The 22,450-nt window shown below is 33.2% G+C and overlaps 1 protein-coding gene across 11 annotated transcripts in view; it reads left to right on the top strand.

Moving 5' to 3' along the window:
- LOC129952446 (uncharacterized) overlaps nt 1–22,450 on the top strand; it is a 271,289-nt gene that overhangs the window by 189,536 nt on the left and 59,303 nt on the right. For all 11 annotated transcript variants that reach the window (XR_008782313.1, XR_008782320.1, XR_008782314.1 and 8 more), the window contains 4 exons: nt 3,073–3,224; nt 4,694–4,904; nt 12,824–12,935; nt 13,102–13,490. Coding sequence is in view for 1 of the 11 variants with exons in the window: in XM_056065037.1 (XP_055921012.1) it covers nt 3,073–3,224; nt 4,694–4,904; nt 12,824–12,935; nt 13,102–13,490 (864 nt within the window). In the remaining 10 variants the exon portion in view is untranslated. The remainder of the gene's footprint in view (nt 1–3,072; nt 3,225–4,693; nt 4,905–12,823; nt 12,936–13,101; nt 13,491–22,450) is intronic.

The following is a 22,450-nucleotide window of genomic DNA, read 5'->3' as shown; positions in this document are numbered from 1 at the left end:
AGGGTCTGCTGTGAAAAGTTTTTTGAAGTAAGTAGTCACTGTATGCACATCAATAGCAGAGACCATTGACTTAATATTTCGACCAGCTCGAATGCGTACACTTGACTAAAATTATGTAGACTCATTAAAATGTATGAGATTCAACGCCATATTTTTTTTAATATTTTTGTTTTTTGAGGCTACATAATCTTCTGTACGAATTATTTGCTTGAAAATATAGGGACTTGGAAGCCGAATTATTGTTTTTTTTTAAAGATTTTAAGTAAAGCGAAAGATTTTTTTCTACTTTTCCTAAATTCTTCGTCATACCAACAAGATTTATAGTTATTTGCCGTATTGTGAGAACTCCTGACAGCTGATATTATGATGGTGTGAAAAATAAAATCCGTTGACACATCCACTGTGTTTGAAACCAGACTTGAAGGATTAATTAGGTGTTGAAGTAGATTTCTTCTGCAGATATCGGATTTTGTATCAATCCAAAAAAGCTTTTGCATCCAATTCCATTCGCTGTTTTTATTAGCTTGGTTCACCAGCAAATTTTGCAAAGTATTAAATTCAACTTTCCAATTACTAAAATTAAGGTAAATTGGTATTATGAAATAATGTTTTCCGTTGAAGACACAGTCAATGAATATTATGTTTTCACTATTTTTTTATTTTATGTATTTGTTAACAATGGGAAATTTATATTATATTTTCTTCTAGTTGGATTCAGTCTTCTTTATTTTGAGAGTTTTCAAAATATTCACAACTAACATCAATAGTTGTTAAAAAGAAACCTGAATATTGATTATTATATTGGGAACATCAATATATATATGAAAATGGTCAGCAACCATACTTGTTTTGAAGTTATGTAGATACATTTTATAATATCATTGCCACTTTAAGTCATCAAGAAACTATATAGATACAACCTTTTCCAACTTAAGAACGAAATTATTCGAAATGTACTGGAGCTGGAGAATTCTGTGGCAACGATGACCTCTTGATGTCAGGGCCATTTTCAAAAGTCACTATTGTTATTCTCAATTGTTTGTAATTTATTAGGAGGGTTGTGCGAGTAAATTGCACACAGTTATGGGAGTTTAATAGTTTTTCCTTTTTGTTAGTTTTCCCTAATTTGTTTCGTCTAATATGAAGTTTATTGACATAGGAAGGGTAACATGAGATATATTGACACATAAACTTAGGTATTTTCTTCTATTCTCAAAAGTGATAGTATAATTTCGGAAAGGAAATGTGCTCTTGTATATGAAATAAAGTTTGATGAGGTGACAAATTTTAAGGGTTGACAATTTTTACGACACTGTTAAAAATCTTTTTTATGTCACTACACACACATATTCGAAAGTTAAGTTTAATTAATTTTCATGGAGTCATGCTATAAAAAGTTTCAAGGGAACATTTTTATTTCCACTCCAGAAAATGAAACTTTAAAAAATAGTCAAGAATAAAATGTTGTCCTCAAAATTCGTTGTAATCAATCTATATTTTATTTGAAAATTACATTCACAGTGTACACCTACTTTGGTTTGTTAAATGATTTTTTCCTGTAATTTGTTTTATTTATTTTAAAAAAAAGTCACAGATCAAGGAAGATTAATTTCAAGAATGCTTGAACTACAATAATTATATAAATAATAGCTGTTGTTAGAAAAAATTCACTAACGTCTCTCAATATCATAAATCCGCTCCTGGTATTTTCTCCAATTAAACCAACCAATGTGTGTTGTCGAAAAGAACAATTTTAACATGTTTAGGAGGGGTGGTTGACTTTTATTTTCATTTTACGAGTTGAAAATAGTTCAAACATTAATTCTAGTATACGACACGACTATGTTATCCTTTATCGATATATTCAATACGATTTTAACATGAGGGAGAAAAGATTTTTCTTGTTAAAATGACACTCGAAAGTTTAATTAAAAAAAAAGCAAAGTTACGAACCACAACATTGATTCAAGTTTTTCTATAGACTATAGAAGAGTGTATATAGTCACACAAGTCACAACACATATCATCTGAGGAATTTGTGATTACAGTGGTTGTTGAAGAATGGTGGTGGTGGTGGTTGTTGTTTTTTATTTTGTTTATTTATTTTGTTACTAAAGAAGGGAAAAAGTGGTTGGTTTGATGGCAAGAACAACATAAAAGTTAAGGATGTGTTGTGTGTACAGAAATTTTGGTTTTTGGCTTTGAAACTTTTAAATGATGATTTTGTGTTGTGGGGATTCTTTTAAACTCGTTTGTCCAATCAAGCAGCAAGCAGCGCAAAAGTTGATCCATATTTTTTCTCATTTTTATTATTATTAAATTTTATCCTTCATATGGCGATGAATGTGAAATTAATACAAAGAATTTGAAAATGAATTTCGAAAGAATTTTGTTTGTTAGACGTTAAGCAAGTTATGTGTTAACAGAAGATTGACATAATTTTTATATTGAATTTACTCGTATACATATCAACGCTTTGGTGGGAGTAGAGTAATACAAAATTTCACATGCAGAGTAGGTACATATACCGTAGTCCCAAGTGAATTCTCAATTTCTGTTAAAAGAAATTCTCTGAAGTTACTATAGAAATGATATTGGCAAAGGGCGGAGAGTATCTATGTAAAGCGTAAAGTTCCAAAGAATTGACGGGTTTTGACTTTAAACATTTTATTCAAATCATTGTATGTGTGTTTGTATATACGCTGGTATCTATTTTATTTAAAATATGATACCTTGAATTTGATAGCCGTTTGTTTCTTTATTTATAAAATGTATTTCGAAAGATATTGGTATCGCAAATATAGATGGGAATCAAATAGATGACACTAAAACTGTCTGCCTGCTTGAAATGTCAAAAAATTCTACATTTAGTAATGTTTACACAATGTGATGCTAAACTAAGAATTATGACGGTGAGAAACTCACAAATTAAACATGGATACTGTGGCGAATACTTACTTTTTTGAAATGGGTGTTTTATGTTTTTGTTTAATGCATGACTATGGACTTATTGAAGACAAAACAAATTTAATATATAAAAAGAAGAATAACATTAAATGTTTCTATTTTCAGATATGGGTAAAATCTCATCAGCGAGCATACAAAATCACTTCAGCACCTCGACACAATCACATTTCTCAACAAAAAATAATACCCGGGTCATAGCACAAAAAGGTGGCCTGGCAATTTTACCATGTGTGGTTAAATTAAATTCACCAGCGACTGTAAGTACATATTTATTTTTTATAACTTTTTTTTAAAATTCATTTGAGTATATTTTTCATTTGAAGTTATTTTTATTCAACATATTTAAATTGCAAATTATTTGTGTGGAAGTTTGGAACTTGTTTCGTTTGATACAAGGAAATAAAAATGAGTTAAACAACTTAATGGAATGTAATTTGGATGTTCTTTGTTCAGTTTGATGTTAAGGCCCTCAAGATATTCTGAAATATTTATATATTTAAAATTGCAAAAACACAAAGCATGGACATCAAAAATACTCAAGCTAATGAATTCAATATTATTTTTTTGATAAATTCTTTCAAAAATATAAAATTAACAAAAAAAAACGTTTTCGCCTTCGGGTTATGAATATCATTTCAAAAAAATGAAGCAACACTTCGTACAGTTTTCATCGAACATATAAAAATATTAATTTTTCCAATTGAAAATATATCCACCATCATTCGAATGGTTTTTTATCTGAAACAAATTATGGTGTGCCTCAGGACTCCGCTTTGATCTCTTTTCTTTTTATTTATCAAGAACCTAATAAATCATTCAAAGGTTTGCTAATTGTAAGTACTGTGTTAATTATTTTTAATGCTTTCAAAGTCCTATAATGGTGTACAGGGTGTCTTCTAATGAATGCTCCAAATTGATAATGGTAAAAAGTCAGATCATGCACCAACAGAATTTGGAATTTGCACCGCATCTTACTGTCTTTCCGTAACATATTGCTCTTAGCAATAATAAATACATTAAGATTTGAGGTTATAACGTGACATTTTACAATATATTTAGTTTGGACCATTGACGCCCTGTGTAAAGTATAAACCAATGTCTGCATGTCGGTTTTTATTGATTTAAAGGAAACCGAATATTTAGCAGAGTGCTGCGAGGTATAAATTGTGGAATGGATTAAGATCTTTTGACAATCTGTAGAATTTTGTTGTCCCAGAATTTATCCCATATGTGTATTTGAAGAACAGTGGGGTACTGACTTTTGTTTTTGTTAAAATTGAATATATTTTCTTGGGTCAAACAACTTAAAGGCGTAATATTGAAAAATCAGTTCAATATCGTAAAATCTCGATGTCCTTGAAGGCACACCGTAAAAGGTAATCAATTTGTCTTCTTTCTCTTTTGCTATCGGGGATGAAAAAAAAACAGATCAAATTAAACAATTTCAACAAGCTCCTTCCACACACACATATCAACTCGTATATGTCTATATAAACACCGACACTTTTATTACGATCCTTCCGTCTGTGTTTTAAATCAATTCTAGCTTTAGGTACAGTTTATTCGATACAATCCTTCCTTACCGTAGAAATCTTTGACCTATAAAATAAGGAAAAACCTTTACCAATATACCTTTTTGTTATCCTTGATGTATATCAAATATAGCTTGGTATATTTTTAAACTATACTCTATACCTATTCACATTTTTTTTTTATTTGTATCAAGGTATCCTGGATACGACGAAAAGATTTTCAATTGCTCACAGTTGGCCTGTCAACCCATAGCAGTGATAAACGTTTTTTAGTTGAACACACCCGCCATATGGGTCACTGGTCGTTACGCATCAAATCGGTCCGTGAGGACGACCGAGGATTCTACGAGTGCCAATTATCTATTTATCCAACACAATCGATATTCATCGAGCTGAAAGTAGTGGGTAAGTTTTGAGTTTTTGAATTGTACCTATATCCGTTTGCTATACCTACCTATTCCTATAAACTCCTCCTAGTATCCTACCAACCAATCAACTATAAATGTAGGTATGTTGGTGTGTATACTTTATACTGTAAACGTATCGGTGACAATTGGATTGTGCCTTTTCTATCGAATATAGCATCAGGACCCCCCTACCTATCCAACAAAAATAGACGGTCTGTTGCTCACAATTCCATTCGAATTCAGTCTGATGTGCTGAGGAGTGGGATGAGTGGTCCGATGGTGGGTCATTTAAAGTAATGGATGTCGTGCTGTATGCAAATTTCTAGTTGATGACAACTTGATTTCTATTTTTTACTTTTGCTTGCTGGAATGGTTTTATTGAGAGTAGTTAATGGTAGAAGGAGAATTCGAAAGTGATATGGGTCCTCGTTCGTCGATGGTTCGATGGTTGTTGGTCGTTGATCGTTGGTCGTGGGTCCCTGGGTGTTAATAACTGATATGGATATGGGCAATAACCGATACTAAAATTAGATTGGATATGTGGGGGAGTGGCAGTTAAATTCGCATTTGCTCAATTATTTCTATCACATGATGTATGCAGATTGGTAAAACGGAGCAAGGATTTTTTTTTTTTTTTCTAAAGTCAAAAGTGGATTGTATTTAAATTACCATGACCGATGTAAACGAGGGGACACCTATACCAAACATTCTATGGTATAACGACAATGATTGAGCAATAAAAAATGGAACAGCGAATGGCTAGAAATGGTTCTTGTTTGTTGTCCTTTACGAGTAAGTAGGGTTAATGTTAAGATTTCAAATGGGAATGTCAATATATGTTTTGGAAATGTCATGAATATAGGATTTAATATTAAAAAAATCGTTTAAATGAAACGAAAGGATCTAAAGCCTTTTTAAATGGTGCACTTGCGATATTATTATATCTGAAATTACTTATTCCCTCGTTTTTACGCGGGACATACTTCGGAAAAAAATATTGGTAGTAATTTGTAAAATAAAGCCTTAACAACTCTAATATTGTGCCTTGAATTTTGCCGCCAAATCGTGTATTATTACTGATAAATTCTTCGGCAATAAACCACGTTGTTCTAGTCTTTTTAAGGGAGTTTGCGATACTTTACTATGAGTGTATAAATTGCTGAAAATTCCAATCCTTCATTTTTGTTGTTTTTTTGAGTAGTTAATTTAGAGGTAAAGAAATTGTACGTGATTTCGATAAAAAAAAAAGGAGCTTATATATTAAATAAATCTATAGGCTACTGCTCAAGTAACTCAATAATTCACTTTATCCCCATTGATTACATTTTTGCCCAAATTATAAAATAATACAAAATTACACGATTAGTTCCATTATTAAATTATGTTTGTGTACATTCGCTCTTCAGCACTAAGTGCCAAGCCCTCAAGCCACCACATCACTTGTTTCTTAATAACATTGCAAAATTTAAACCGTTTCAAGTTTTTATTGCAAATCTTTCTTTTCCCCTAGATAGCATATTTTTCAAAAATTTAAGTCTACAACTATCAACCTTGTGTCTTTGCTCTCTGTGCTTGAAAAAGGAAAGTAAGTGGACGTTATGTCTCCTGGCTTAAGGCTTTAGCTTTCTACTCTTGGTTTTGAAGCGATATTTTTGCAATGAATTTCTTCTCACTTAGAACACTTGTATTTAATGATTGCTTCAGATAGGCTCTCTCCTACCTATCCTTTTCTTGCTACCTCTGGTGTACCACAATGTAGGCACTTCGGTCCGCTCCTTTTTCTCCTCACCATAATTGATATTTAGTTAATTTCTGAATATACCCTTTTCTCACTTTACGCTGATGACCCAACATTTGATAAGTCCATTAAAAAAAATGTAATTAATTGGGTGGTGCAACAATCAGTTGAGAACTAGGGCCTGTTGTCAGAGATGGAGGGGACCTACAGTTTTAACTCGAATCCAACCTGCTAATTTGAAAAAGCACTTTTCATGACAAGAATTACTTTTGGAGAGTTTGTCAAATCCAATCCATTCCAACACACTAATCATCATGGTTAAGTCCATTAAGTCTCAATAATTTCTAAGTCTGGTTAGAACTGCTTAGATCTAGATATGAACAAATATAAATCAAGTTCTTTTTCAGGAGAGTAAGTGAAAACTTCATCTCTCCAATACTTTTTTACATAACCAACTCATTCCCTCTGTTGAAGTAATTGGCGACCGAGGGATAAATGTTCGTGCTCAAATAAATGATATAATAATCAAAGCCAAATATGCACTACGCTTTGTAAAACATTAGCCGATTCTTCTACGTCACCTTTATGGTCCCCTTACCAAAGCGTACATATTTCAAGAATTAAAAGATTTCAAAGACATTCCCTTCGATTTAGTCTTTGATTCATACCTCTTTTATCCACCGTCTGCTTTGTGGCTATATTATTTTTCCTAATTTTTATAACTCCATCTTCCTTAAAACTAATTTTCGTACTCAACTCTTTTGTCTTTAAACTAACAGCACCTCTCATGACTTAATTGAAACCATTACTCGCATCCTACGGAATGCACAATTCAAATATAAACTTTTTGGACATCAATGTAAGCACTTCCTGCTTAAGACATCGTGTCCAAAACTGTCCCTGTTACCAGTCTTAAGTTAATTTAAAGTTGAAGATAGTTTAAAGCTTGAGTAAAGCGGAATAAATTTGGGTTTTGCCTCCAACAATATTAAAGTCTCGTGGATAGATAGAATAGTGTTCAAATAAAATTGTGATAAATTTACGTCACTTAAACAAAATCATAATGTTCCTACGTATTTTATATTTATATTGACGGATTATTCTCCAGTAAAATTTTGCATTCCTCTCCATTAACAATTCACTAGTGATACACTACCGCCAAAAATGTTCGTCAATATACCCTGTAAGCATAGTGTCAAGAACAAAGATTAGTTCTCTAACCTTACAACATGAATGTGGTATAAACTATGTCTTTTTCAGTCGTTAGAATATTCCAGAATTCAAAACCATAGTGCACTGACACCTCCTTTCAACCCACTTTTCCTAATTTGTAATTGGTTTGACACCTTAATTGAACTATGTATGTCTGCACATGTTTTACGGTTATCAGATTATTCCTAAATCAAACAAGAATATACCTAATTAAAGATTGGTGTACCACATGGAAGTCATTGAAGTCCGATTCATTTTCGTATTGCAAGCTTCTTAAACAAAGCATAATCTTGAAAAACAATTTCCTTAGTAAAATGTAATTTCAAACCCAAATTGGTCATAACACTTTTATAAGACAATAATTATAACAATTAACAAATATAATTCAACATCCGATTTAAAATCAAAAACAATTTGCTTTGATGTGATGTGATGGCATGAAATTGCTTTTTCATTCTTATTGTTTTTCCTTACTCCTTATAGACAACATGAATAAATTAATAATATAAAATTGATTTTATTAAAATATAAATTGGCTTGAATTCTCAGATCAATTTACGTTTTCCTTTTTCTACCTTTTAACCAAAATACATATAAAATAGAGAAATGTTTGCAAAATCAAATTTCACTCATGGTCGAATAATTTTATAATTAAATATTTCCCTATATAAGCCCAAAATTGCTTTGGGGCGGCTGAAAAACCAAAATTTATAGCTATGTAGGCACTGCACATTGTACATCACATACTTCAAAATTGCATTGTATACAAAAGCTAAAGCCACATTGAGATGCCGATGCCGATGTTGATGCCATTGCCTACGGACAACATAAAAGTTGATAAAATTTTATATTAAAACTACTTTATTTTATTTCTTGTGTATCCTGTGTTGTTCTGATGGTGATGGCTCTTCTGTTCTTGTTTGTAATGAAGAAGAATTTTGTCTTTATATATCCTTTCTGTCTATATGATGTATTTTCGAGTTTACATAAATAAATGCATCCCTGATGGTGATGCAAAGCCTTATCGTAGTGTTTATAGTGACTATACCTACCTAGAGTCTATCTTTATGATAGAAGAGGAAAAGACATTATTTACCTTGGAGGCAAGTTGGAAAATGTTCATAAATTGCATTTAAATTTTTACATAAACTACCTTTAAGCTTTTAAAGAAAATTAAGGATCTTAATTTTTTGTTTTTTGTTTTTGGTAAAATCCATGTAAATGTAAAGCTCTAAGGCATAAATGTCATTCAAAACCTTTCTGTGTCGTTGTCCCACATATTTCATTTACCTATCTACCTTTCCAAAAAAAAGCACAGAAAGCCATCTTCTATCTTTCTTTCTCTCCCTCTAGTTCAGAAAAACTTTATCCATTTATTTCATAGATACGTATATATTTTAAGGACAAAATTTTGTCGTAATCTGTCTATATTCGTACAACTGGAAGGTACCTACTATTATTACTTGAAATTTAAATTGCTTTATGCCTACTAAGCCAGCAAGAGATTACCTACAATGCATGTCACTTGATTAGGGTCATTAATTTGTTTTAGAAATGACATTCGTAAAGCAGGGGGTTTCTACTGGATGTTAAAATTGAATAATATAACTTGAGTGCTAATTTTGTTTAACAAAGAAGAAATGTATAATCTTTTCATTGTTCACCACAGCACTTTGAGGAAAAATAAATTTAAATTTCGTTTTTAATTTGGGCGATGACACATTGAATTTTTAGGTTGTAGGAATATCGTCTTACCGACTTATTATACAATAGACCCGCGATTCAAGTTAGAGTCAAATCACGTCAGTTGTTGTCGCCTTTGTGTGAGGTAACCACGATCTCAAGTCTCTTGATCATTGTGGATTGGCATGTACATATGTCGAACTTACCACCGTCCCACATTGCCCTTAGAAATTAATACAAAATTTCGGCGGCTCTAACCCTGCTAATGGTAATAACGCCGTGTGTTAAGTAAGAAATCTTCATAATTCGGTCCAAATGTATGCACAATGTCTTGAATCAGTAACCATTAAAAAAAGATTAATTTGTTTAAATTAATTTAACAGCTAGTTTCCCAAAATCAAATGAAACGAAATCGAAATCCAATTGAATATCGTTTAAAATTGTTATCAAGATTCTATGTGTGGTCCGATTTCATAAACTCGAATACTTTTCAAAATTAATTCAAATGAAAACAGATCTCATGTTTATTTGTTCTATGCTTTATACCAAAGCAGGTAAATGCTCGCAAGTCAATCCTAAAGATCTACGACCTATAGTCTATCATCATTTTTTCTTAAGACCTTGGAAAGATTGATTGATATCCATTTAAGGGTTAGTATCAATACAAGACTTCTGTCTTCGTCTCAACATGCCTACTGTAAAGGTTAATCGGTGGAAACAGCGTTACACACTTTAGTACGCACCGTCGAATATTCCCTCCATCATAAGGAGCTCACTATGGTTGCTTTCCTTGACATCGAAGGTGCCTTTAACAACGTGGACACATCTGCAATCACATCTGCACTAACATCTCTAAACGTAGAGAATTCGCTTGAGGAGTTAATTAATTAAATGCTGACTAGCAGAATAATTAACTCAAAACTGGGCAACTCTTCTGCCAAAAGATTCATTAGAAGAAGGAAACCGCAAGGTGGTGTTCTATCTTCTCTCCTCTGGAACCTAGTGGTGAATGAAATCCTAAGTAGGATGTGGAGGCTTTCAGAGTGACAGTCTATGCAGACAATGTTGCTATAGCAGTTTCAGGAAATCATCTTAACATCCTAAGAAAATTCTTACAAAATGCCTTGGATAGACTAACACTTTGGGTTGATCGGTGTGGACTGGGTGCTAACCCACACAAAACCAATCTGGTCGTATTTTCGAGGAGATACAAAATTCCATTTGTCTACCCTCCCTATATTAAAGGAATCCAATTAAATTTCTCAGACGAGATACCTGGATCTCGTGTGTGTTAAAACTAAATTGGAAACGCAACGTACAGGAAAGAGTCAAAAAAGCTACTGGTGATAAAAGGGGCTTACAACCCAGAATCACGCATTGGCTATACACATCGGTTATCAGACCGATTTTTACGGTGTGACAGTATGGTGGACTGCTTTAGAGAAAGGTATAAACAGAGATAAGCTAAATAAAGTCCAACGTTCAGCTTGCCTATGTATAAGTGAATCGCTCCGCACGACCCCGTCTGCGGTACTGGACACCTTGCTCTACCTAATACCTCTGTACATATTTAGCTCTTCTATTCGTCTCAAAGCTTCTTCGCAGTGGACTAACAACAACATTGGCCAATCCGTAATTCTAAAATCCCCAATTCGACAAAAACTTCCAGATTTCTTTACCTCCCAGATCTTTTTGGGAGGATAGGACATTCTTGGAGGATGAGTCAATTCATTTTTACACAGATGGGTAAATGGGATGGGGTCTCAAATGACTTTTGCAGAACCTTCTTCTTTAACGATCTAAACGATCTAAATCATATCGGTATAATCAGCCTCTCACGTTTCGTAAGAGACTCAAGCTAGTTTCATTGAGCTTAGGAGGAAGCCTCAAGATTCATGTGGTATCACAATGGGGCCAATAAACTGGCCTGAGTGTGTCCGTTTCCATCTTTGACAGACACTATAACCTTAATGCACATGATTTCCGGTTCCTTGCGATAAGCAATTATCAAAAATTGGTTTGTTCGACACTCTATTTATTTTTAATGTGTCTTGAAAGTTTCGAAAGAACATTGTTATACTCGAAATATTGCGCAAAAAAAATGTATCATGCTTTTTCCATTCCCATGAATAGAAAGTAAAAGCTACAAAAAGTTCATTACATAAACAAGTTAAGGTTTATTTCTTTTCAATGAAACTACTACTATTTTTAAATTATTTACTATTGAATTCAAATCACTTAAAATCCCAAGCATCGAAATGTAGAATATGGTAGTTCACTTTATTTTAATTTAGACAAAAATGGAATCAAATTCGAAGAGAATCGAAAGTGAATTTCAGAGCTCTGAATTTATTTTATATCGATTTTGATTAAACTTCCAGTGAAATTGGAATGTAAAACCTTATGTCATTTATTTAACTGTATTACTAATAATTTAAATAGTTTAACTTTTAGTTTTAAGATTTTTAAGAATTTCATACATTTCGTTTTAAAATTTTGTATAATACTATAAGACATGCCATCGGTAGTTATGACAAGAAATTAGTTGTATCAGTTCTTCTTGATTAATTATTACTCATAAGGTTATCCTAAAATTATTGCAAGTTCTGAATTTGCTGTTGTTTACCTAGGTATGAATTTGAAAAAAATCCAAAAAAAACTAACTTGACAGTAATTACAAGAGATTACAATAGGTTTTCATTATTCCAAAATATTTCAAAAACAATTATTTTTGGAGTGATGCTAGTTGTGTTTCTCTAACACTCCATTATACTCACGATTAATTATGTTCAATCATATTTTGATCATGTTTTGAATTTCAAAGAAGTAAACCTAAAGCTTTCCATATTTCTAACGTAATGTTTAACAATAAAAAACGTCGTGCACCAATTTTAATGACCTAAAAAACCTCAGTTCTCAGGAGGTGTTAAATTTAAAGAATCGTTAATATTTAATTTTTGGCTTTTCTGAGAAACCACAAGGAAGGGAAGGGTAAATGGCTTTGAATGGAAATAACTTATTTTAAATTTCGATATTGTTTAAATTTAAGAATTTCAGGATATCAGATTGTAAACACCGCTACTTTTTCCATTAAAATAATTTTGGCACTATTCAAGTGACATTGAATGTATACAGTAATAAATCCCTTTGTTAGTCCTTGCAAATAAAACAAAATTTAACAAAAATCACATTTCTCACTTTAACCTTTGTCTTAACGGGACATTTCTTCATTTCATTTTTTTCTTTTCTTTTTTGTCATTTTTCACAAAAACGAAAAATAACAGAAGCCGTTGCTGAAATCACTGGAGCACCTGATTTACACATAGACGAGGGTTCAGCACTACGTTTGGAATGCAAATTAAAACGTGCCACAGAAAACCCATCGTTTGTTTTTTGGTAAGAAATTAGAATATATTATGTGTCTTGTGTCAGTGCTTATTCCTTCCAAGAAAAAAGTGTGTGTGTGTATGTGTGATGATACCTTTTTACGATTCCCACATCCGGTTTAATATACGAGTGGAGATATTTTTTATAATTTTATTTCCTCTTTTTATTTTCACAGGTACCATGACAATAAAATGGTGAACTATGATTCACAAGATGGTTTTTCAGTGACATCAACAACCGTTAATATGCCAGCTTCAGAAGGTGGTAATAGCAACCACAGAGATCGTAGCCATACAAGTACTAGTAGCAGTAGCAGTAGCAGTACGAGTAGCAGCGGCAGTGGCAGCAGCAGTAGTAGTAACAGTTTAAGCAGTAATAGCAGCCATGGTCATGGGAATAGTGGGCATATGTCTTCGTTAGCTTCACAACATCAATCGTCTTATTTACAAGCGCCTTCGACAAGTGTGCTAACAATACAGGAAGTGCATTTCCATCATGCGGGCAATTATACGTGTGCACCGTCAAATGCGAGGCCAGCCAGTATAACTGTTCATGTCCTTAGAGGTAAGTGAATATTTTTATTTTATTATAATAATACTATAGGTCCTTAAATACTTAGCCCAATTTAAAATCTTTCTGATAGAAATATTTAGGAAAAATATCAACATTTGATTGGCAATTTCGTAATTTACAGTTTCAAAAATTGTATTTGTAAAAACTTTTCACAAAATGTACTGTCTTATATTAATGTTGAAACCTTTGCTAACCTAAAAGACTTTCTATCTTTTTCAACGTTACCAGTGTCAATGCGTAAAATGGTGCTCATCACACAAATGGCACTTTTCGGTCAATAATTTCAAAATGCATTGAAACGTATGTGAGTCCAGGCGCTTTTTAGCTATCGATGTCAACTAATTATTACAAATAAAAGGTTGACATCTTTTTTTCACTGTGTATTAATTGTCTCCAATTTTATTTTATTGAGTCAAGCGTTAAAGCATACACTGCCTTTAATTTAAATTCGAATTGAATGATCAACCAATTTACTTAGACTCTTCGGTTGTATTCCTGAATCATAAAATACAATCATAATTCATTTTATTAATTTTGTAAGTATATCTTGTATTGAGAATAAAAGTAGAAATATGAAATACTGGAATAAAACATTTCAAAATATATGGTGTGTGTATTGGAACGAACTAATCCAATGCACAAACCATTTCTTTCGATAAGTTAGTTTCCCGGTATTTTTATATAATTTGGAATGAGTTCTTTTTTCTGTTATGATTGGTCTAAGGATAAGCTAATTTCCAGGAAGGTGAAATTGGATAAATAAGGTGTTATTAAGTTCAAGTTGGGAAAATTGATTTGTAACAAAACCACTAGAGTGACAATTTTTTGGTTGTCACAGCCTGAAAATGGTTAAACTAGAAAGTGTTTGCATACTTTTCAAACACATTTTTTATGACTGTCAAACATACTCGTAGATGTGATTGGTTTTTTTTTTTGATGTAACGGTAAATCTCCTCCGCGTATTTGCGGGCTTGTCGATATAGACCTGTGATTTTAAATAACCTCATAAAAAAGAAATCTAATGGTGTTTAATCACACAATACAGGAGACCAATTAATTATCAAAACGAGGGAGAGAGAGAGATGACCTGAGAATATCCCATGCAGTAGTTGAAGTATTTTACAGACCTTATATCACGTGCCACCATATATTCATGTTGCAATATTGATCACCAGAACATTAACTGCTTGGAAAGCTCCAATTTCGAAAAAGTATATTTCAACTATGCCTCCATAATTTACACAGATGAGTGACACGTTGCAAGTGCGTTTCTTTTCGACAATCACATATAGCTTCTCAGAATCCCAAAAGCGGCAATTTTGGAACAAACCCACCAAAGTGGAAATTGGCTTTGATTCGTGACCATATTGTGTATTCATTAGTTTGGAAATATTGTTCAATAATAAAGACACTCTGTTCTATCATGTAAAGCGATGTGTTTTTATTTTTGTTGTAAACAATTACTTAAATAAATCGCGACAAATTTAATTCTTCCATTAATTTTGGGACACCCTTTTAAAGGCAAAATGAACTGAGAATAACTACTCAAACACTGGAAACAAAATTTGGTTTCCGCAGTTCAAGCTTAATTTAAATATTCAATAACACGGTATTGAATTCTGTCCTGTCAGTGATGACCGACAAATTCAAAAATGTTTGTCAACGTGAGCCGTCAACGAGCTCACTGAATTTTTCGTTGAGGATTACGGAACGTTACATCCTTAAAACATGTTAAGACATAATTTTTAAGTGAACTTACAAAAATATTTTAAAGTAATGAACGAGAACTCAATAAATTTTTCGACTTATCATTATAGTAGAAGTCATAATTCCAAAGTTAACTTTTAACAAGTTCTCAACAACATCATCGGGTTCATTACAGAGATTTATTTCATTCGTGTTTTTACATAGTTTCGATTAATTGAAATCAACTTTGTTATTGTGTAATTAAAACAATTACATATGTGAATAGTACAATTTCTAAGTACATTGTACAAAATAACTTACACCATGTATCTAGAAAAATGTCTTATCTGCTCAATTTCAATTTAAATTTGCCATTGGCACTATCACATGCAGCAATTTAGTGAATCATTTCCACGAATCCAAAACCTAAATGAACAAGAATAGTAAGAGAAAAGAGATTTAATACATATTCCGTATAAATTCCAAATTGTTTTTCTTGCAATTCTTATTTCACAATTATCAGTTTAAAATTAAAACTCTTTATTGTATTGCTTACAAAAAATCTTTTCATTGCAGATGCATTTTCACAAAATTGTTGCTTTCGACATTGGAGTCACTTCGATGATAATACATCTTCAATTTTACGAAAATAACAAACACCTGTCTCTGGAAATCTATTACCAATTCTTTTTTAATTTCATTGGAAACCATGGGGAAATGAAATCCCTTGAAATTCTACGTTTTTAGAAAGATTATTAATTTTGTTTTATACTCATTTCTCCTCTGCCTTAAACAAATGATTTTGTCTCCTGACACACACTACGAAAGAAGTTGCTAGAGCTTATGCTGTACGAAAAACATATATGTACTTAGTAAGAACTATTTGCAATTTCCTTTTAAAGTCTATTGATGTAAGAGGAAGAGTAAAACAATAATATCTTTCAATCTCTGCAAGTGGTAATTGCTTTCATTTATTTAACTTCGTGACTTTCATGTCAACAATTTAATAGATTTTCTTAGTGCTTAATTTTATCCTTTGAAAAGCAAAAAGTTAAAGTAGAAATTAAAAACATAATTTTTAATGAAAAAAGGACTTTTAAAATGGGCTCATTTATATTAATTTTAAATAAGTAATAATGAAAAACGTGTTTCCATGTTTGAATATCATATTTCGAGAAAATACTAATTTTGTCTGTATACTGATAACAATATTGTGTACAATTTGAATAAATGTAAAAAAAATAATTTCTAGCTTTTGCTTAAACGATAAATAAGTGACTTAGGAGCCAAAAAAAAAGTTGTATACTGCTGCCATTATTGGCACTAGGGTACCTGAAACTGAACACAAAAATGGAACTTCGTTAACTTCGAAAAGCATTGGCTGCAAATTGTTGAAATTTATCAATATCTTACAAAATATCGTCATTTAAAAAAAATATTTCCTATAAATGGTCCTATCTAAAAAAACATCCTACTTCATCGAAAAGTAAAGGTATTTAAGAGAACTTTCTTGAGTTACAATTTCAGCAAAATTGAAAAGTCTTGTTTTGAGAAAAACACTTTTAAATATTCCATTCAGTCAGATTGAACGAGTATTGGAAAAACAGCCCTCTAATTTATAATTTTTTTCATTCTCATGCTGGTATTGTTCTTTACACTTTTCCTTACACTTTTCTCAGTATTATTCAAACATTTTTAAAGTAAAAATGTACAAAATTCTTTTTAAAGTATCAACACTTTTAAGAATAAGTCTACACCTTTTTCCATGGCCATTTTCTATATTTAATATAAAAGCCTCCAAAAGTAATTCTTGTCATGAAAAGTACTTTCTCAAATTATCCGTTCGGAATCGGCTTGAAACTGGAGGTTTTTTCTATTCCTGACAACATTTATCGCACACAGAAATTGTTGAAAGTCATAAGTCGCAAGGTCGTAGTTCTCAACGGACTGTTGCACCACCTAATTTATTTTATTTATGATCCATTAAAACAGATCACTTAAGGTCTTGTTTTGACTGCCTTAGGATAAAGATTAAGAAATGTAATAGTATGTAATTTTTTTAATTTTTAATCCTTTTAGTGAATACCAATGAGACTGTTGGAAATCTTTAATTTCAATAATGAAACTAGATGACGAGATTAGTTGTTTTTAAGAATGAAAAAATACCGGTATTAAAAGGCAGTGAAGTGTTTCAAATTTTATCTTTCTCAATAAAATATAAAAAAAATATTACCATAGTGAATTAATGTTACAGATATTCTTTTGGAAAATTCAAATAAAAGCCAGCACATGAGGTAGGTGTTTCCAAACCTATGTATTTTGTTTTCAATTAAATAAATCGTATTACGATGAACCAATTTGGGATTTAAAATGATCCCGATCATCCTTTATCGGAGCAAAGAAAAATAGAGAACAATTTATCAGAAATTTAACTCAAGAACTCTCAAGTTCTGTTTATGTCAACATCAACTGTCAAAACTTTGTCTTACTTTTTTTCTTTCCTTTCGAAAACCATCTGCATTCTGTTTGATTTTTATTTTTCCAAATGAACAACTTCAACTTAAATGTATGGGATATCGAAAAAAAATCATTTTTTTCACCCTCATATTCTTATATGAAGCTTTACCCTTATCAATATTTAACAGAAAACAAAAAAGGTCACAACAAAAGGCGTAAATTTTGTAACTTAAGTTTGAGTTCGTTTATCGACGTATACATATGTGTATATGAAAGTACATTTATCCTTGAAAAAAAAACTTTATTCACGCAATTTTCTTTATCAAAATTTAATCACTTTACTTAAGTTTATGAATCTAAGTTGGTTATGAAGGTATTGTACTCGTATGTGTTTGTGTCCCATTGAACTAAAAAGAAAGGGTAATAAAATGTTTCACATTGCTCGTATAAAAAGGACCATGTGCATATCTCAGCTAAAGAAGTTTACTTTAACACAAAAATAAGAACTTTCTTCTTAAATGAAGATGTCGCAAAAGTGTTCTGCTCCTTAAATAGATGAAGCCATTACCTATAAAAAAGACCCCTTTTTGCCTTGTTGAGAATTATTATTATTAGACTATCTGTTACCCGCTGCTTTTCCCGCGTGGTAAAAGAGAATAGAAATATCACGTAGAAACATTTTAGGGTCATGAGTTAGTAAGCTTTCCACTATCAAAAGAAACAAAGAGAAACCAGAAGTAAAGGCTGTCTAGTGTATTTTATCAGTGCTAAATAGTTTTCATTAAATTAAATATTTATTATGGTTCAAAAACAAAAGAAGGGGTTGGTGGGTATGTACTCTTGACGACTGTAATTAAGTTTCTCATATCTCATTCCGCCTTTAAAATCATTGTAGCGTGTTCCAGGCGGTACTTTTGGCGATAAAAGAAATCTTGTCCTGGCTTAAAGAAAACGTGATATCAACATCTGATATCCGTATTTTCTCTGACAGCCAGGCCGCTATCAAATCTCTGGACTCTGTCTCTACAAACTATATAACAGTCCTTAACTATCGATCGTCTCTAATGGAGATGGCACAACAGTTTAATATTCACCTTTGCTGGGGGAGCCAAAGAGACATTCCAGGTAACTGTTAGGCAGATGAACTCGCCAGGAACGGTACAGTGAAGCCCATCCTACGACATTTGACTCATATTGGCATACCAATCGCTACTTGTAAACTGTTGCTAATGCAAGACGCTATGAAGATGGCAAACACCAGGTGGAAAAACATCACCACGTGTCAGGTCACAAAAAACATCTGGCCAACACTGGATTTAAAGCGTTCAAGGTGCTTGCTATCTTTAAGCAGATCACATATAAGTTCGATAATAGGTGTCATAACCGGACACTGTCTAATAGGAAAGCACGCCACGCGGCGTGGGGTATTCTAAAATGACTTTTGCAGAAGCTGTATGGAGGAGGAAGAGGAGAAAACGATTCTTCATCTTTTCTGTACAAGCCCTGCTCTGGCTCAAAAACGCAAGAATTAGCTAGGATAATTCTTCTTTAATGATTTAAACGATCTTAATCATATCAGCATAATCAGGCTCTCACGATTCGTAAGGGGCTCAAACTGGTTCCATTGAGCTTAGGAGGAAGCCTTTCTCTGAAGCATCCAGGCTGAGCAAAATCCTCTCCAAAAATTTAATAATGCCAAGCTGCTTGAAAAACGCCCCGGCTTCTGGACCATTTCAAGCAAAGAATCGCTCAAGTTGCTACTAGACGTTCACTTTCCTGGTAAATCTAATATTATTAATAACATTGTACCAAATTTAATTGGGTGGCGCAGCAGTCCGTTGTGAACCAGGGCCTAGTGACTTACAACTTTCAACCATTCCTGTGTGCGAGTACTGTTGTCAGGAATTTAAGGGACCTACAATTTTAGGCCGAATCCGAAAGGCTATTTTGAAAAAGCACTCTTTCATGACAAGAATTACTTTTGAAAGATTTGTCAATTCCTCGCAAGAGGCAGTACCCGCCAAAAATTTATGTTTTAATTAAGGGGGCACAGGCAGGCACGGGTACTACCATTGTACCAAATAGTTGTGACAATACATTATATCCCCCGCAAGGTCTAGTCATTAGGGAAAAACTTAAATGGGCTATTAACATGTTTAAGCCATATTAATCTGCAGGTACGCTTGGTATAATTCCAGCTGAACTGCAAGAACATCTTTAAGGGATGCCTTAAATTTGCATACATCCCGATGTCTTGGAGACAAGTTAAAGTCGTTTTTATTCCAAAAGCTGGAAAATCCAGGCACGTTAACCCTAAAGACCTATCAGCTTATCATCATTCCTTCTCAAAACTTTTGAACGTTTGATCTATATCCACTTAAGGGCAAGTATTGATAAGTATCTCCTTTCAAAGGCTCAACACGCCTACAACAAAGGGAAATCAGTGGACATTGACATCTCTGAAGGTAGATAACTCGATCAGCGAATTGATTAATCAGATGCTGATAAGCAGGATTATCAATTCAAAACTGGACAATTTTACTGCACAAAGGAGTGTCAGCAGAGGTACGCCACAAGGTGGTGTCCTATCCCCTCTCCTTTGGAAATTAGTAATAAATGAATAACTAATTAATTTAGAAAGTGAGGGATACAGAGTGTTTGCTTATGCGAACGATGTTGCTATTGCAGTAACGGGTAAACATCCCAATATACTAAAAGAACTCTTACAAAACGCTTTAAATAAGCTCATCAGATGGGCAAATCGGTGTGGACTAGGCGTTAACCCACAAAAAACCGACCTTGTCCTCTTCATAAGTAAAAATAAAGTCCCACTCATTGACCCTCCCCTCATAAACGGGGTACCACTTAAATTCTCCGAACAAGCAAAATACTTGGGTCTCATTTTGGATAAGAAATTAAGTTGAAAACCTAATATTTAAGAGAGAAAAAGGCCATTGGTAATAAGTGGGGCCTACAGCCCCGCATTACACACTGGCTATATATCTCGGTCATAAGGCCGATCCTTACTTATGGGGTAATGGTAGACTGCGCTAAATATAGCGACAAATCGCGATAAACTCAGCAAAGTCCAACGAACAGCCCACCAGTGTATGGGAGGAGCACTTCGCTCTACCCCCTCCGCCTCACTTGATGTTCTATTCCATCTAATACCGCTGGACATTTTCAGCAAGCAAACGGCTGCTAATACAGCCATACGGCTTCGAGTCTCCTCTCTGTGGATCAATGCTGGAATTGGCCACACCACTATTTTGAACTCGTTTAGAATTATAAACAGTAATATTGACAACAACATACCCCATCCTCAGTTTAATAACTATAGCTTCAAATTGACTTTACCTCCCAGGTCTTCTTGGAAGAATACATCATTTTTGAACGATGATCCTATATATTTATACAGACGGATCAAAAACAGAGGATGAGATTGTATACTGAGATAGACTAAACTTTTGTCTACCCGATCATTGTAGCGTGTTCCAAGCTGAAATCCTGGCTATAAAAGAAGTCCTAACATGGCTTAGAGAAAACGCTAATGATATACGTATCTTCTGCTGCGTTAAAGTGCCTAGACTCTGTCTCCACTAACTCACTAACAGCCCTAAATTGTCGATCATCTCTTAAGGATATGGCTACACAGTTCAACATTCACCTTTTCTGGGTGCCGGGTCATAGAGACATTCCAGGAAATTGCAGAGCTGACGAACTTGCAAAAAGCGGAACAACTTTACCTCTGCTGGCTCACAATGCTAGCATAGGTATCCCCTTAACTACATGTAAACTCATGATAAATCAAGATACCATAGAGAAAACAAACTTCAAGTGGAATAACACCACCACCATCTTAGCGCTAGGCGCTCAAAACAATTAATCTCTCTGAGTAGATTGCACATTAGCTACGTTATTGGTGTCCTGACTGGGCACTGCTTGATAGAAAAGCATGCTATTGGACTTGGAGCCCCTGCAAATGATTTTTGTAGGAGTTGCATGGATGAAGAGGAGGAGGAGACAATCTCTCATCTTCTGTGTACATGTCCTGCCTTATCACAAAGACGTAGAATCAACCTTGGAGACTACTACTTCAACGATACCAGCGATCTAAAAAATGCTGACGTTATTTGTCTCCTACGCTTCATTCAGAGCTCCAATTGGTTCGAGGAGTTAAGCTGATCAACTGATCCATATGGTATCACAAGGGACCATACTTTGGTCTAAGTGTGTTGGACTTCCCAACCAACAGCCACTTTAACCTAACCTAACCTAGAAGGAAGCCTCAAGATTCATGTGGTATCAAAATGGGCCATTAAACTGGCCTAAGTGTGTCCGTTTCCATTTATTAAAATTAACTTATTGTTTTAACATTATTATGTACACTATATTTTAAGTTTTTGTATTCAGTCCAAAGAAAAGATTTTGTGATATTGAAAAATCTCCAAAATGTAACTTATAGATGTCCATGAAAGAATTTATTTAACCATTTACTAAATTACAAAAATCTTTTATATGTATCACCATAGCCCTCGGAAATAATTTTTAACGCCCATCTCCTATTTAGTGTCTCAGCTTAGTTTCATGCTTTAATGTCGGTATTAGAGACTCCATATGATAAACAATGATAATAGGACTAAAAGAAGGAAGCACCTAATGATATGCTCCTAATTTTCAAATATCTCATTACAAGTGTTACTGGATCTCCTCGAATGAGTTAGGATTGAAATGTTTTCAAGCTGTAAAAAGTAGCTTAAAACACTCTCCAGTCTCTAAAATACCTCCACCCGAAAAATCATGTAACA

Source organism: Eupeodes corollae, chromosome 1, assembly GCF_945859685.1.
Source record: "Eupeodes corollae chromosome 1, idEupCoro1.1, whole genome shotgun sequence".
Lineage (NCBI taxonomy): Eukaryota > Metazoa > Arthropoda > Insecta > Diptera > Syrphidae > Eupeodes > Eupeodes corollae.
Note: the sequence above shows the minus strand (reverse complement) of the source record. Positions and strands in the feature narration are given on the sequence as shown.